The sequence below is a fragment of the Truncatella angustata genome, assembly GCF_020726525.1.
Source record: "Truncatella angustata strain MPI-SDFR-AT-0073 chromosome Unknown BKA67scaffold_5, whole genome shotgun sequence".
NCBI lineage: Eukaryota > Fungi > Ascomycota > Sordariomycetes > Amphisphaeriales > Sporocadaceae > Truncatella > Truncatella angustata.
Genome location: NW_025763385.1, coordinates 450,964 through 465,600, shown reverse-complemented (window position 1 = coordinate 465,600; position 14,637 = coordinate 450,964). Strand labels below are relative to the sequence as shown.

The 14,637-nt window shown below is 48.2% G+C and overlaps 5 protein-coding genes and 1 non-coding gene across 6 annotated transcripts; all 6 read right to left on the bottom strand.

Annotated features, from left to right (window-relative positions):
* Positions 1–322: 322 nt before the first annotated feature.
* On the bottom strand, positions 323–1,177 carry BKA67DRAFT_659322 (SGNH hydrolase-type esterase domain-containing protein; the record flags this gene model as incomplete). The annotated part of the gene is made up of 3 exons (XM_046107419.1): positions 323–667; positions 726–830; positions 881–1,177. 3 exons carry the CDS (start codon positions 1,175–1,177, stop codon positions 323–325), a joined length of 747 nt encoding a protein of 248 aa, XP_045956906.1.
* Positions 1,178–1,691: 514 nt separating this feature from the next.
* BKA67DRAFT_519836 (FAD-binding domain-containing protein) lies at positions 1,692–3,917 on the bottom strand (the record flags this gene model as incomplete). The annotated part of the gene is made up of 2 exons (XM_046098135.1): positions 1,692–3,294; positions 3,361–3,917. 2 exons carry the CDS (start codon positions 3,915–3,917, stop codon positions 1,692–1,694), a joined length of 2,160 nt encoding a protein of 719 aa, XP_045956905.1.
* Positions 3,918–4,091: 174 nt separating this feature from the next.
* On the bottom strand, positions 4,092–5,723 carry BKA67DRAFT_295310 (thioredoxin-like protein). Its single transcript, XM_046096043.1, has 3 exons — positions 5,322–5,723; positions 4,817–5,256; positions 4,092–4,759 (listed from the first exon to the last, which is right to left on the bottom strand). Exons 1-3 carry the CDS (start codon positions 5,371–5,373, stop codon positions 4,550–4,552), a joined length of 702 nt encoding a protein of 233 aa, XP_045956904.1. The 5' UTR covers positions 5,374–5,723; the 3' UTR covers positions 4,092–4,549.
* On the bottom strand, positions 5,627–9,221 carry BKA67DRAFT_567044 (uncharacterized protein). The gene is made up of 4 exons (XM_046102955.1): positions 8,034–9,221; positions 5,980–7,883; positions 5,742–5,905; positions 5,627–5,686 (listed from the first exon to the last, which is right to left on the bottom strand). The coding sequence occupies exons 1-2, from the start codon at positions 9,165–9,167 to the stop codon at positions 6,075–6,077; spliced, it is 2,943 nt and encodes a 980-aa protein (XP_045956903.1). The 5' UTR covers positions 9,168–9,221; the 3' UTR covers positions 5,627–5,686; positions 5,742–5,905; positions 5,980–6,074.
* Positions 9,222–9,772: 551 nt separating this feature from the next.
* On the bottom strand, positions 9,773–11,571 carry BKA67DRAFT_592924 (beta,beta-carotene 9',10'-dioxygenase; the record flags this gene model as incomplete). The annotated part of the gene is made up of 2 exons (XM_046104879.1): positions 9,773–11,395; positions 11,446–11,571. The coding sequence occupies 2 exons, from the start codon at positions 11,569–11,571 to the stop codon at positions 9,773–9,775; spliced, it is 1,749 nt and encodes a 582-aa protein (XP_045956902.1).
* Positions 11,572–12,857: 1,286 nt separating this feature from the next.
* BKA67DRAFT_t107 lies at positions 12,858–12,956 on the bottom strand. The gene has a single exon. It is a non-coding gene; the product is annotated as a tRNA-Asp (tRNA).
* Between the last annotated feature and the right edge of the window lie 1,681 nt (positions 12,957–14,637).

The following is a 14,637-nucleotide window of genomic DNA, read 5'->3' as shown; positions in this document are numbered from 1 at the left end:
TTAGATGGATCGCTTCGTGTTATGCCTCCATAGCGAACCATCAGGCGACCATCAATTCGTCGAGTTTTCATGCACTTGCGCATCTGCCGCTCATTCAATGTTATCAACTAAGAATGAATCGCAGTATTGGTGCGGATTTGATAAATCTGAGACGCGTTATTTCGGCTCTGATTGCAGTACTTGAGTTCACATAGTTGCACTATCGTCTCACTATCCAACTCGTGCCATGTCTAAATGTTTATTGGCAATGAGTTCAATTTCCATTCACTGTGAGCCAAGCAACTGAGTAGCAGAACGCATCCGGCGTCTCCAACGCTCCATCCTATGCAGCGGTTCCGTTCCGAATCTGATCACTCAGGGTCTCATTTGGAACAATCCACTTCTCCAGACGAGGCACTGCTCCGACGATAAGATCTGCCACCAGCCGACCAAACACGACTTCGCCCCACGAATTGAGATGCGTGTTATCACTCGGGCTCAAATTATAAGTGTGAGCAGCGTCCTCTCCGATCGCGTTCACGTATTTCAGACTGGCAGCGTTGAGATCAACGACCGGTGAGCCTGTCACATTGGCTGCGTAGATCGCTGCTAGACGTTCGTTGTGCAAGCTGTCCGTGGCATTATGTTCGGAAACGAAGTTTCGACGACTCAGGGATGAAGTGAGGAGCTTGGATCCCATTAGACGGCACGCTCACATAAGGATAAGCAAGACGGGGGACACTGACAGGAGTCCCGCCCAGAGACTTCACTTCCTCGGCGAACTTGATAAGGTTGGCCTGATACTCGTCGAACGTCACATTACTCGTCGACTTCTGATCGTTGTGGCCGAACTGCCAGAAGATCAGCAATCATGACTTGGACGGACTAACAAATAGCTTACACTTATAGTCACATAGGTATCGTATTTCTTGGCGTATTCCTTAACATGCGTAGTGATGTTGGACCAGTTGCCTCCTTGTTGATAGGATAATGTTGTGGCGCCACTTTGCCCGATGTTGATGCCCCAAGCCGGATCGCGAAGTGTCGCCAGGAACCCATTGCCCCAGCCACCGTTGATTGCAGTGGTAGAATCTCCAGCCAAGAAGAAAGCCGGTGGCTTATTGTTACTGTGCTTGGCTGGGAAAGCTGTAACCGTGATGGGCAGTACCGCTGCAAACAATGAGGTTGCTGCACGCATCTTGCAGTCGGCTTTCGAATAAACTTGATATGGTATACACAATAACTGCAGTGGAACAGTCATCCGCCATGTGCGTGAAGGCCCTCGTGTCGTTATATATACACTTTGCTATACTCCTCGCTACCGGACTAGGTAATCCTTGCTATACAGTTTTTCCGGCCAGTACAGTCCGAGGCACGTAGGTGTTTCTGCGGTGCCAAGCAATTACTCAACTCTCGTGGTAGTCTATACCGAAGAATCCCTTTTAGCCGAGCCAGCATCTCCTTCTCTCGCGTCTTGAGAACTGCTACTGTCGTGATTAGATTGCCCCGCAAGCTTGGCAGGCATGCATGACCACAAATCGCCATGTTGGGATGAACACCGTCTTGGCGCTACAGATACTAGCCCCGTATAGGTTTCCAGAGAATCAATCGAGCTGCAAGTCCAATTAAGGACTCTTTTGTTTCGCGGTACGTTGGATGACATGTATTATAACATGCTACAGACCATTGACAGGCCTGTCGCCTTGAGTCGTTCATCCAAATACTTCGATCATGAAATGATACTCGATCTTCGTCCCATCCGTACGGCCCCTCGCCGACAACATTCGGCACTGATCTGCCAATATCTCGCCAATGACCGGAGTGCCACAGAAGAACACGCCAACCTTGAGTCGTCCACTTGAGTCCTGCCCCGGCATCTCTTTGTTTCTCGTGCGCATCTTCTTCATGTCCTCATAATGGCTGTTAAGTATCTGCTCGAAGTCGGGCCTGCCAAAATGGGTCGGGTTGATCAGTCCCGTCAGCGGTGACGCGGGATGATCTTTGATCCGGTGCATCTCCAGAAGCCACCTATAGACATGCGTGGCGATGTTCTTCCGTTTCTGCGTCACATGCGTGTTGATGTTGATGGTGAGGTGGCAGTCGTCGTCATTTTGGTGGTGCCAGATCTGAGAGCGGGAGACGGTATTGAGGAGATCCGAGAACCAGAGTAGCTGGTTGCGCTCTCGCACCATCCAGTGGAAGTCGACGCGTCTATAGGGGTCATCAGATGACGAGCCGCTCGCGCTCTCTTTTTGGAACTGCTTCGATGCTGGGGGTGAGTGGTCGCCGTCCACTGAGTCTAAAAGAGTTCGGCTGTTCGAAACTTGAGACTCTGCTTGTGACTGTACCCTATATTGCGTTGGAGCGACAGACAGGCGTCGATCTCCCGGTCCCGTCTTCAGGCCGCTGAGTGTGTCCGGTCCGCCATGGAGCTGGTTGTCTCTTGTTTGGAGGTCCATCAGGATGCCAGAGAAGGGCGTGACGCCTATGCCCGCGCCTACGATCATGGTGTGGTCGAAGTCATAGAATCGCTGGGCAGGCGCACCAAAAGGACCATTGATGCCGATATCTATCTGGCGTGTCCCATTATCTCCCCCGAGCGCTTTCAGCTTTTTTGTCCAACTCCCTTCGACCTTGATATGAAGCCACATTTCTCGCTCCACACATGCCGACACGGTGAATGGATGCCATTGAAAGAAGCTGACCTTCGGGACTTGGAGGAACACGTATTGACCAGCCTGATACTTCCAAAGTCGCTCGCTCGGTATCGTGGCCTTGATCTCGAGTGTCTGATCGTCGAGTATTGAAATAGTTGCGGGAATCTTGTGGAAGCCGATGGCCACACGAACCACTCTCTCGACCAGGATTAACAACGTTGGAAATGCGAGAAAATACCCCAGCATTGGCCATTGCAACAGTGCCATGGTGCCATGCGCGCACAACAACCCGATGATTGGGTACATCAGGAGGTGCCCCAGCTGGAATACCTCATAGTTCCACTTTCGCACTTGAGGAATACTTAGAATTGACAGACTGTAAAGGAGACCCAGCGTCACAATGCCTGACCATCCAGGCAGAGAGCGGACGTATTCTACGTACGGCCGGGGGACCATATCGGGGCCGAGCAGAGCAGCAACGTCAGCTTGGTTCTCGGGTCTACTGCCCCAGTTGAACGAGCCGCTCAAATGGCCGATGGCGTGGAGCGTTGCAAGACACAATGCAACGATCGAAATACGGATGTGGAACTTCTGCGACAAGTCAAAGTTGATAATGCGTGAAATTCGGGTTGAACGCCTCATGAACGTCGAGAAATACCTATGCAGACAGGATGTTAGTCTCTTTCACCGATCTTGATCCTTTGAAATAAGTCATACCGCTTACCTTGACATACTCAACAGTAAAAAGAACATAGTCGGATAAAGCGCTCCAGCACACGTCTTGGCGAGTACAACGCCCCAGCCAAATGCTGCCGTGTACTGCGTTCCAGTGACATATTTCACCAGCTGCCAGAGTCCAAATGCAAGCTGCATTGAGATCACCAGCGCCACGAACAAGATATCAGGGCCTCTGACAGCCCAGTAGGACCGAAAACGGCGCCAGATGCTCATAGACTTGAGCAAATCCTCCTCGTGCTTCTCATCCTCTGATTCCTGCTTCATCGAGGGAACTTTCCATTCCCGCACACGGGAGGCGAATTCTGCCCGCGGGATGCGCTGCGCCTTGGAGCCGATGATGGTCCGCAGGAAATGGTGCCGTGCTTCATCTTTGCTGTCGTGGTGCAGATTGTGTGGCTTCGCGTCTGGTTGAATCTCTTCGTGCACACGATCCAGGCCCTGTTCTACTTCGTCATACTCGATAAAGCTATTCTTGTTCTTGTCTAGTTCATTCAAGAAAGACTCTACTTCGTCGTCATCGAGATACCGCGTGTTACTGCTCATATTAAAATCTGCCGGTTGTTCATGAACCGATAGTTTATGCAAGATATCCTTCGCGATGCGCGTCGAAGGAGGTGATGTTTGATATATGGTGAGCCTGTGTGGATACTACAAACAGTATGTCGCTTGCGTCACATTTAGGGCCCAAGGGCCCAAGAGTTCAAGCCAAGATGATTAGCTTCACACTATCGTATGAGGCACGCTGGCGAGAAGTCAAAAGTATAGACCACTAGCCACGAGTCATTGAGCCAAAGTTGGTAGTGCACCGTCTTCTAATCCCTGGGTGACATCAGCCAAGTAGTGATATTGGCTGGCCGAGAGAATACTGTAATCGTGGAAACTAGTGTCATAAGTCATGAGGTTTTGATTTGCCAGCACAGCCCAACTGGCCGGCTTGCCGGGTTTGTTATTCAACTCTACGGATCTTCTAGACCTCGCCAATGCTTGGTGCGCCAAGCCTCGTCTTTTAGCTTGCTCTTGTCAATACCAAGACGGCAATCATTCCGAGTAATTTGATTTCAACAATTTGGAATATCTTATCAGCATGATCATCTACCTTCAAGCTGTGACACAAAAGTTTGACGGCAAAGTAGATGTGATATGGTATAAGCGGAAGGCGCAGCTCAGACTTAGGATTACGCTCTCAACTTGGCCACCCTCTCCTTCGTCCTAGCAGCATTCGTTTCTTCGTCCCAGATTGAAGTGACGCTTGGGTGCTTGGCAACCTCCTTCGCCCACTTGTCGAAGTTTGGGGCTTTCGAAGAGATTTCGCTCAAAATGCTCTCCGGAAAGATGCCATACTTCGACAAGCTGTAAAGTCGCAGAATGAAAGAGCCAGTTAACACCTAGTAGCATCGGTCAGTATTGCTAGTTGCCTAAAAGAGGGTTCAAAATTGGCATACCTCCGCGAGTGTCAACTTGCTCGAGCCGCCAAAGAATGGTGCGGCATCAGAGAGCAGAGGCTCGACCTCCTTGACAATGGCGTTGACGTACTCCTCGGCAGCAGTCTTCTGTTCCTCGTCCGTCTTTCCGGCGTAGGCTTTGAAGAAGTGGCCGCCGGCCTTGGAGAAGTAGGTGTCAACGAAGAAGGCAATCCTGGCACGCACCAGGGGCCCATTAGGGTCGGTGGACTTGGGAACCAGGTGCGAAGGGAAAGCATCGGCCAAAAAGTTTGACACGATGGCGGATTCGGTGATGATCTCGCCGTTGTATGAAAGTGAAGGAACGAGACCCCGCGGGTTCACCTTCAGATACTCCGGAGTGCGGGGAACACTGAGATCAATGATCTCCTCTTCGAACGGCACATTGAGCTCTGACAGGGCGATGTGCGCGCGGTGTGCCCCTGTGTCGCTATTAGCATTGCTTGAATCCCCCATGGCCAGGCATGATATGAAAAAAGCCACTTACAAGGGCATGCATGGTTTGTGTAGAGCTTGAGCTTGGGGCTTTCAGTCGTCATTTTGCGTTTCAAGCTGTGTCTCTCTTAAACAGGATTGTGATGTAATTTGGTCCGTTGCGAATGACTCTGTTAAACTCAACACGGCTCTCTACTTAGGGATAGAAGGACACTTTATCATGTGTCCATGTGCAGCTGTGTCTCAATGCGGGGCTGTTATTGCGACATTGTCGGTGCATTTCTAATCATAGGCGGAGACCGGACAGTTCGGGCGCACCTAAATGCCCGGGGTTAGAGGTGCTATTCCATGTGCTGATGATGCTGACCAACATGATCATATCAAGTTCACAGGTTGCGATGAAGGCGTTCTCACTTTGTAAGCACAAAAAAAAACCTCCCCACATCACAAAAGGTCTGATATTAAGAGTCAGATGCACGTAGCTGGTGCTAGCCGTTATAGTGAGCCAGGTTGAGCCTATTTGTTCAAACGCGTCGCACGCACCTCAAAATTGCATTCTTTTGCGCTTTCAGGGCAGCTGTCTATTACAACAGCAGCGATTATATCGCAACGGGTAAAGAATCATATAAGCAATAAGTAATGATCTTCACGTGTGCTTACGCAGCAAACAAGCCAATCATAGCACAATACATCTGATCAACTTTTCACAGGACATATTAAGCATACTTGTGGGTTTTCTTTAAAGGAAAATATAAAATATAAAACAATGACTCTGTGCACTGGTTCGATCCAATATCTGAGCTCGTTATCCCTGCCAATTTACACGCTTGTCTCTGAAGAGACTGACCATGCCCATTGGAAACAGTCCTGCATCAACAATATTCAAGCCGCCAAAGCGGTCAATGACCTCAGGGCCATATTGCATCACCACCCACTTCCAGTACGGTTCCATCTGTTCCCAATTAGACATGATACCCCTCAAGTTCCTCTGTCTCTCGAGAGCCAGGATGCTACTGGCGACCCTTTCGTTGTCCAGCTCCAGAGTCTCCTGGTTCGGCTTCTCCAGCAGCGTCTCGTACACTTCGGAAAGTTCGTAGTCGGAACCCAGTGAATACTCTTCGCGCCAGCGACTAAACTCTTCGAAGCTAATAAAGCGTTCCCGGTCCTCCTTGTCAACAGGTTCCCAGTCGGGATCCTCGAGGTCGGACCGCGCTCGTTCGGTCACCTCGCCTTTTTCGAATGCCAACTTAGCACGGTAGTAACAATCGCGTTCGTTCTCCTCGAATTTTTCGACAAGGGTGGACGGATCTTTCAGGATAGAGTCGCGGATTTGTAGAATGGAGATGAAGGGGCTCTGCAGGTCAAGACCGCCGAGCTCAACGGGGAAGAAGAAATACGCATCCGGGATGTCATCCACATTGAAGCGTTTCCCAATGAGATTCTTGAGATAATCGACAACACTTGCATTTTCCGTGCTATCATTGACACTCAAGGGGGAGCCAGGCTTGAATATTTCGCGCTGGATGCGGGAGTGTGTAGCCAACATAAGATCGACATGTTGGCGACCAAAGCAGTTCGCAGCCTTGCCGAAATTCGAGGTAAAAAAGGTTGCAGCGTAAGTATTCCATGTCTGGATAAACTCAAACACACTGCCGTGTTTTGCTTGCAGCTGCTTTCTCAGTTCCCCGATGTGCTTTTCAACCATGGGCTGGTTGATCTCAAAACGTCCATTTTCAGGAGATAGTCGCAGAAAACCCCAGCTGATGGATCCTTCTGGGAGACTTTTGTCAATTTCCAAAACAACATCTGGGTCACCAGAAATGCGAACAGTGCCAGTCTTGGGTAGGTTCAAGCTGGTGCCAGTAACTGCAGCGAACTGCTGAATCGCATCCCACGTCTTGACCGAAACCTTGTGGTCTGGATTCCAAAACCATATATCATCATATAGCCGATACGACAAGGCACCATTCGCCAGCTGATTGATGGAGAAGTCAAGGCAGAAGAGCGTTACTTCACCAAAGACGGCGCTGAGTACATGAGATGAGGGTGCACCACGACGCCGAGTACGCGGTGCAGCTGTCTCATACTGATCCACAAACGTCAAAGGTGCTTCCAAGAACTTCGAAAAGAAGTTCAACCATTGCGTTGAGACTCCAAAGAATTCGAGAATAGTTCGGACGGTCGCGTGGGGTAGCAAGGATTCCCAATTATCGAAAGAGGTGCGAACCGCTGTGATTTCGCCATGAAGTTTTGTGTTGATTGCTATCTCCGTGGAAAGTAGATGGAGCAGTTTCTGCTTTGCGTCAATAGGTTTCTTGCTCGGTGTTGATGGATAACCTTCGTCGTCTGTTTCTGTATCATCCGGGTCCCGCTCGGAAAAGATTTTGCGATGTCTCATCGCGCCACCTTTGCCAAGACCCTTGCCTTGGCCGACAGTTGGCGCTGACTTGCGGGAGATGAGTCTCTCGAGTGGAGCGTCTTCGTCCAGCAACGCATATCCCATGTCGTCGTCGCTCTCTTCGAATTCGGCTTCTTCCTCACCATCTTTGATCTCGATTCGTTGGAAATCGGAATCGAGTAGATGAGAAAGAAAATAATCTTTCCGGTGTATACTACAGAGCACAAGAGCAAGTTACACAATCAATACAAATTCATGACCGAAATAGGTCCTGGTGCCGACGGGGGTGGGATGGCGGGACGTGTATTTATCGGAAAGAGCTTCATGTGCAAGAGGATATGTTGAATAAGAGATTGTCACTGACCTTCGTCGGATATGCTGCACACTAGGTTCCCTTGGATAAGACCCCAAGTAGTATCCTAGCCGTTTCTTGTCCATCGTAGGCACATCAGCGCGGATGTTCTTCCAGGGACCGCCATACGCTCGGAAACGCTTCAAGGCTCGCTTAAAAAAGACCGACCATTTGGTACCAATATATTGGAGAAATATAGCCTGTAAAAGGTCTTCGTGCATATGAATGTTGTACACGCCACCGATCTTCCGTTGCTGCTCTACCGCAACACTGTCGCCCCAAGACCAATTGTCAAGCGCTGCGAGACGCATGTTGAGCACATCAGCAATTTCTGAGAGTATCACAGAACTATGCTGGAAGCTTTTCAGAACTTCGCGCTTCTCGTCAGAAAGCAAGTCGGAGGTGAGAAGGCCGCGGATAACCCAGTCAAGTGTTGTCACGGTGAATTGAGCACGGGGAGCCAACTGATTTTCAAATTCGGTGACTGACTTCCTCATATTATCCAAGACACTCTTCTTCCTTCCCGTATCATCTCTGTCATGGAACAGACTTGCCAGGAAAATACGGAGCTTTCTTTCGTCAACTGGAGCCGGCTCAAACACGGTGCGCTCCCAGTTGAGTCTTGCAGCGGTTCTTTTTTCGTCGGATGCTGTTTCCTTCTCAACAACTAGTACGCCGGTCGATTCGGCTGACGCAGAACCCTGCTTTGATTTCTTCGAAGACAGCCATTCCGTGACGAGCTCAGCGTAGAGGGATGCGTACTGATATTTGAGCGATTGGCTATTCAGGTGGTGAAGTAACGATGTTTCCCAGGCCTTAAATGATTTTACAGAGACGGATGGATCGTATAAAGCTTGCGCAAGCAATGAGTCAAGGTTCTTTAGCTCGATCTCGAGCGCAGGATTGTTAGTCTGGCCTCTCAGAACCTTACCAGGCACTTTGTCTGTTTTGACACCCGAACAATGCTTGACTCCCTCTGCTAGGATGTAAACACGTTTGGCACGATCAGCTTGCTCAGTCTGAAGACGTGACAAAACGGCAGCCTTCTTGCTTTCGAAGTCGGCACGACCCTTGGATAATTCTTCAAGCTTTGTGTTTGTGATTTCTTGAAGAGTCTCCGAAAAGATGTTACCACGCGTCGGCGCCATGGTACCGGGAATTGGAGGGAGCCTATGTCTTTTGATCGACAGAGGAAGACAAAAGATGCGGAGAAGAAGGAGAAAGAGTCGAGTGTGTGCAGCGGACGGATGTGGATACCCTTTTATACGCGGAGGCTAGTGGGGCATGGCACCGCTTGCCCCTGAGGTGAGTAACACGGCGACTCTTTCGTCACAGCCGCATCCTCCTGCACAATTCCCCATATATATATTAGGCAACAAATACAATGGATCACTGGGAAGCTTTCAAATCCTGCGGACCAAAGAAAGAATTGGCTCAAGATCGGAGTTAAGAGAATCGATAGTATTAATACTTGCCAAAATGTATCACTTCCTGATAGGCACGTAACACGGATGGGGCCATTAATAGGTTTACTGGTGGTGTTTGTATTACGGACGAGGAATAAGGCTATGCTCTATTCCTAGTGAAGGCTCCCTAAATGGGTTGCACTAGGTTGATACCTGAGAGATCCATTCCTTCCTCGACAGCCTCAAGCAGTCGCTGATGGTAGACAGTCCTACACAGTGCCTTATCTCGATCAGACGCACATCTAAATGTAATTACTTGCAACCACGACGAACGTCATCTAGCCTCTCTATGCTCTTGCATGAAGACCGTGGAACCCGAGTGCTACAGCCCAATCACACTCAGCCCTTCCGAGCTCTTTCATCGTCTTTGCATCAATACAGACCAAGTAACTCTTCTTACCATGGCCGTCTAAAACCACGCTTAGCAGCACACCATCATCCTCAGCTATCTCGCCATTCTCATCGTTCTTAGGGCGTGGCACAAAGATAGCCTCGCCAGGTGTATGACCGTTGGGATTATCCCAGTAGAGTGTTTGTCGTGTCTCAATGTCTGTCTTGGCAAGGCTGTCCAACAACGTGCTATACCCACGGTTAGGCAGGCTGTAGACATACTTGTATTTTTTTGTAGCGTAATCCGGGTTGATGGTGGGCAATTCACCGACATGTGGTGACTTGATTTCCAGTAGCTTCTCAGCCTTCAGGAACTGTGATCTTTTGTCCTCGATTGAATTTTCCTTCGGTATACTGAACTTGTATCTCACAAGTCGGACTAGGGCGTCACGAGTCTTGCTCTCATTGCCCCAGAAATTTTGAGTCATACCATCGTTACCAAGCAAGACGTCTATCTCATATGATCGTATAATATCTGCATTTGGATATTGCAGGAGGTCGCAGAAAACATCGGTGCCCCCTGTTGATTCATCACGTTCCTCGAAGGAATTGATGCTGTGAAAATGAAAGCCAGCTGGAGTTTCGAACTGTGCCGTAACCCCTTGATCGCCTTTGCGGTCAATGATAAACCATTTGCATACGTTCTTTGTATCGAACGGTGCCAGGGCATCCACCAGGTTTAGCTCCCATGGTATCCACAACCCCATAGCGCCGAAGTGTGTTGACGGAACACATAAAACGACATATGATTTTGTGAGAAAGAATGAGTGGATATATGCGGGCTTGACGTTGCTCTGGGAAATGGTGGCTAGTATGTCAGTGACGCCGGTAGAAGCATTTGACCGAAATACTCTGTACGTTGATACACGGCCGAGTTCGAGGTTGTAGTTGAAATAGTCACCAGTCTCGGGATCTGTTTGGGCATGGGCACAGCTAAGTGGACCTCTAAGATCCGGGTGCAGTTTTGTTTGCAGTGCACAAGTCTTGGATTCCATGGTCTTCTCATCGACTTCTTTCAGTATAGCAACGTCCGAACCAAGCCAGGAAGTTTTGGGGACGGCTTTGTGTCCAGATTCTAGAGGCCTCGTAGCTGATGATAGACCTGGCACTGTACCCTGGACAGTGACACAAATGTTGTCTAACTCTGGGTGGGCAATTGGCGTAGCCATTCGAAATGTGCTCATCAACTTGCCGAAGATCCCCACACAAGGGTCCTGACGTTGCCCAAAGCTGATAATGGACCGCCGGCCATTCTTGCGAATGTCCTCCACCAGCGCTTTTGACTGTCTCCGGGAAGTGTACTCAACTCGTACCGAGCCGTCTTCCGCTGGGATTATAGCAAACCTATGCGAATGACCAAAACCGTCAAACCAGTGAGTAGTACGGTAAGTACCCCGTGGTGTATCCTCCACGTTATATTGACCAGGACCAGTACGGTACAATGTGCCCGCGGCCCACGGCGGGATAGACCCCTTGACACGGAGCTCGACAGGACCTTGAACTTCGGTCAAGCCTTCGAACTAAAGACTATTCAGTTGTTATTCCAGGTGTACGGTTAGTCAACACTCACGCCTGCCTCGTTTGGCCAGTCCCCAAAATCCTGGTTGAGTATCTTTTGGACGGTACGCTCATAATCTTCGTCTTCGTGTTCTAAACCTCGCCGGAGTGGCTCGTCTGCTGCTGACAGATTGCCCATGTTGTTGTTAGTTCCCGAGCGCAAAGATGAGTATCGCCGTTCCCAAAGTAAAGCGGTCGTCTTTTTGTTCGCAAGTATCAGTGTATGGTGATTTATATGATAACAAGAAGTCGTATAAACGAAATGCTCGAGGCTAAGAGATTGTCGTTGTGGCTGATCGCCAAGGCACAACAGCCTGTTAGATCACTCGATTTGCCGAGTTCGCTTGCCCTAGCGTAAGTAACCCTGGCTGGTAATACGGATTATGCACACTCGCTTATCGAGACTACTCAGAGGTGAAGCGTCTCAGAATGGCCAACGAGCGACAGGCCGACAACGAATTATGAGGCCGACAGGGATTGGTGGACTGGAAGTGCTATGAACAGGATGTCAGGCAACGTTGACAATAGTGGGCGTCTAACTCGTCGAAACTAGCTTAACAAAATCCTTCTGGGTAGTACCGAGTTCTGCAGGACAGTCAAGCTATTCGGGGTCAGTACAAAGTCGAGTGAGCTGGTTTAGTGTGGAAGCCGACTACTTAAAAAGCAAACTCAATACCCAAAGCGCGGATTTTATAGGCTATGAAATGTGATTCACTGCGCATGTCGTCGCGAGCTTGCCGGCGGGCCCGGCGACATATCACACCAAGAACAGTAGGTCCCATCACAGCATACATACCTAGTTCAATTATACGGGTCATGCATCAATGCCATGTTTCTGTCGCGGAACGTGATGAATAGAAGTCCTTTGGCGTGCAGCAATGACGGTGACAGGTTAAGTTAGCATCATGAATCATCAGCCCGGCGATTGGGTCCATGCAATTGCCCATTGGATAAACTTGCAAGGAACCCTCCGCATGGAAATCCATGCTAGTGCTCGCCCAAAGGCAGTCTCCTATTCGTCGTGTCTTCGCTTATGGAACACCACGCCACCACCTTAGTCTACCTAGGTCCCACTGTTAGCTTCAAGGCTCAAGCAAATTCACTGCGAATCAACCCCCAGCCCCATCAATCCATGAGCCATCATCACAGCTCGGGGCCATATCAAGTCAACATAGTACCGCCGCCAAAACTATGAGAAATGTGCCTGTTGTCGTCTATTCAAAGAATTATTTCCTATATTAGTAGTCATTGCTCGTGATAGACATGTAGTATGCATGTTGATTTCAATGATATTAAATCAATACTGCACCAAGTTCGCCTTAAAAAGAATCTCAACACCACAAAAATTACGATGTATATATATGGATTCATTCATTCACCCTTCCATACAAGGGCATGAACAATCAAAAAAGACATAGCACAATTCTCTCGATCCGGGAATTGAACCCGGGTCTCCAGCGCTCAAACGATTAGATCTGATGATCTAATGACAAGCTGGCATACTGACCACTATACTAATCAAGATGTGTTGAGATGAGATGAAGTAGTGAATCACTACTTGATTGGTTGAAAGAGTAATCCATTATTTAAATATAAGAGGGAACATGCAGAATTTTCACGCGGTTATCCACATCGTGACTGTATTGGACGAGTGCTCCGTATCTATGGCTCCATCGGCCGATCCCGTGTGTGGATACCGAGCCGCCAACGTTTGTATAAACTACAAGGCATAGCTCAGAGATCTATGTAGGAACAAACTCGAGGTTAACGACAAAAGGAATATGATTGTCACACACGGGAGTCCTCATGTCGGATTCTAAGCATTGGTTTAGGCCTATCCTATCCCATGAACAGCATTACAAAGTCTAGGAGGCTATCTCTCCTTAATTCAGTCTCTAATTCAATCGTCAGTCGACCTCATCGTCAGGTATACTTTGATTGCCACGATAAGTTGGTAATCTGATATATAATCAAGGCAGCACAACATTAAGCTTACTAGTTATAGTTTACCTCTCTAGAATGTAGCCGCTCTTCTTCACTCCAGCGCCCGTGACTGACACTTCCTAGCTCCCTTGTATGCGAGGTGCGTATATGGCGAAATATTTTGTTAGTGTATCACTCAAGTATCCTAACTTTAAGTCTCATTAGACTATTGGTTCTAGACTTGTATACCCTCCTTAAGATTGAACAAAACGACGTGCAGCATGTCGGGACCATTTTTTGTAATAATCTTGAACAATATACCAATTCTTAAAAACCTTCCGAAGTAGTCAACATCTCGAATTGTCGAGTTGTGCCGATCTACACAAGGTTGCATTGGCGATGTATAATCTGCATTGAAAGCTAGTTTATCCCTGTTCCTCGAAAACATGTCGCTTAGGACAATTTGAGAAACCTTTGAAGAGAGATTATAAGTTACAACATTTTCCTGATTAAATTATGAATCCTTTTTTTTTTGGGCTATATTAGAGAACACGTTCCACTCCTAGTGTAGCCTAAGTGGTTGTTATGGACACCAGTGTTTTGTCTAGATGAGTGAAAAGCTGTTTGTGTTTAAAGAAGTGATTTTAATGACGAAAAACACCACCGCAACGATAATAAACAATAACAAAGCCAGGGATCCAGCGCTCTAGCAGTCGTGGTGTTACTCAGAATGAGTGGGGGACAAACGCGCCAAGCTTCAACATTATCAGGAGTTGCGCAACTGTGTTTAAGGTGGTTACCTATCCGGACAAATCTTCACATTTTTGTCAAACTTTCGCACACTTTCATATCTACAATTCCTCTTCGTTTCAGAAGATGATGGTTGCAAAATGGAAGATTGTTAGTTGACAGAAACCCAGGATACAGCGGCCTGTAGACCACAGGCTCATAAAACGATTGTGTGTAACACGAAATGAAGCAACAATTTATTGATTTGAATCTTGAGACCTAGAACCACCGCAATGGCGAACACTGAATTTGTATCTCCGGAGTCATTCAGTGGCTGCAATAAGGTCCCTTTGCGAGTCAATGCTTAAGCTTAGACTCAATCATCATAGAAGTAATAGAACAGAGAGATAGAACTAATGCTTCTGGGTCGATTTGAAATGAAATAACATTTTTATGAATAAGCTCCATAAATTGAGTAATTAAGAACCTTACAGCAGGAGTATCTAAAACCAAGCAAACAGTGTCGTTGTCTGGTCAGAAAAATTCATAGTGG

What these genes read in the sequence shown, in the direction of transcription:
- BKA67DRAFT_295310 (XM_046096043.1), bottom strand. Translation starts at nt 5,373, where the DNA reads ATGACGACTGAAAGCCCCAAGCTCAAGCTCTACACAAACCATGCATGC. An exon ending in CACAAACCATGCATGCCCTT is followed by an intron (nt 5,257 to 5,321) that starts GTAAGTGGCTTT and finishes ATAGCGACACAG; the next exon opens with GGGCACACCGCGCGCACATC. An exon ending in GCAAGTTGACACTCGCGGAG is followed by an intron (nt 4,760 to 4,816) that starts GTATGCCAATTT and finishes CGATGCTACTAG; the next exon opens with GTGTTAACTGGCTCTTTCAT.
- BKA67DRAFT_567044 (XM_046102955.1), bottom strand. Translation starts at nt 9,167, where the DNA reads ATGGCGCCGACGCGTGGTAACATCTTTTCGGAGACTCTTCAAGAAATC. An exon ending in GTGTGCAGCATATCCGACGA is followed by an intron (nt 7,884 to 8,033) that starts AGGTCAGTGACA and finishes CTTGTGCTCTGT; the next exon opens with AGTATACACCGGAAAGATTA.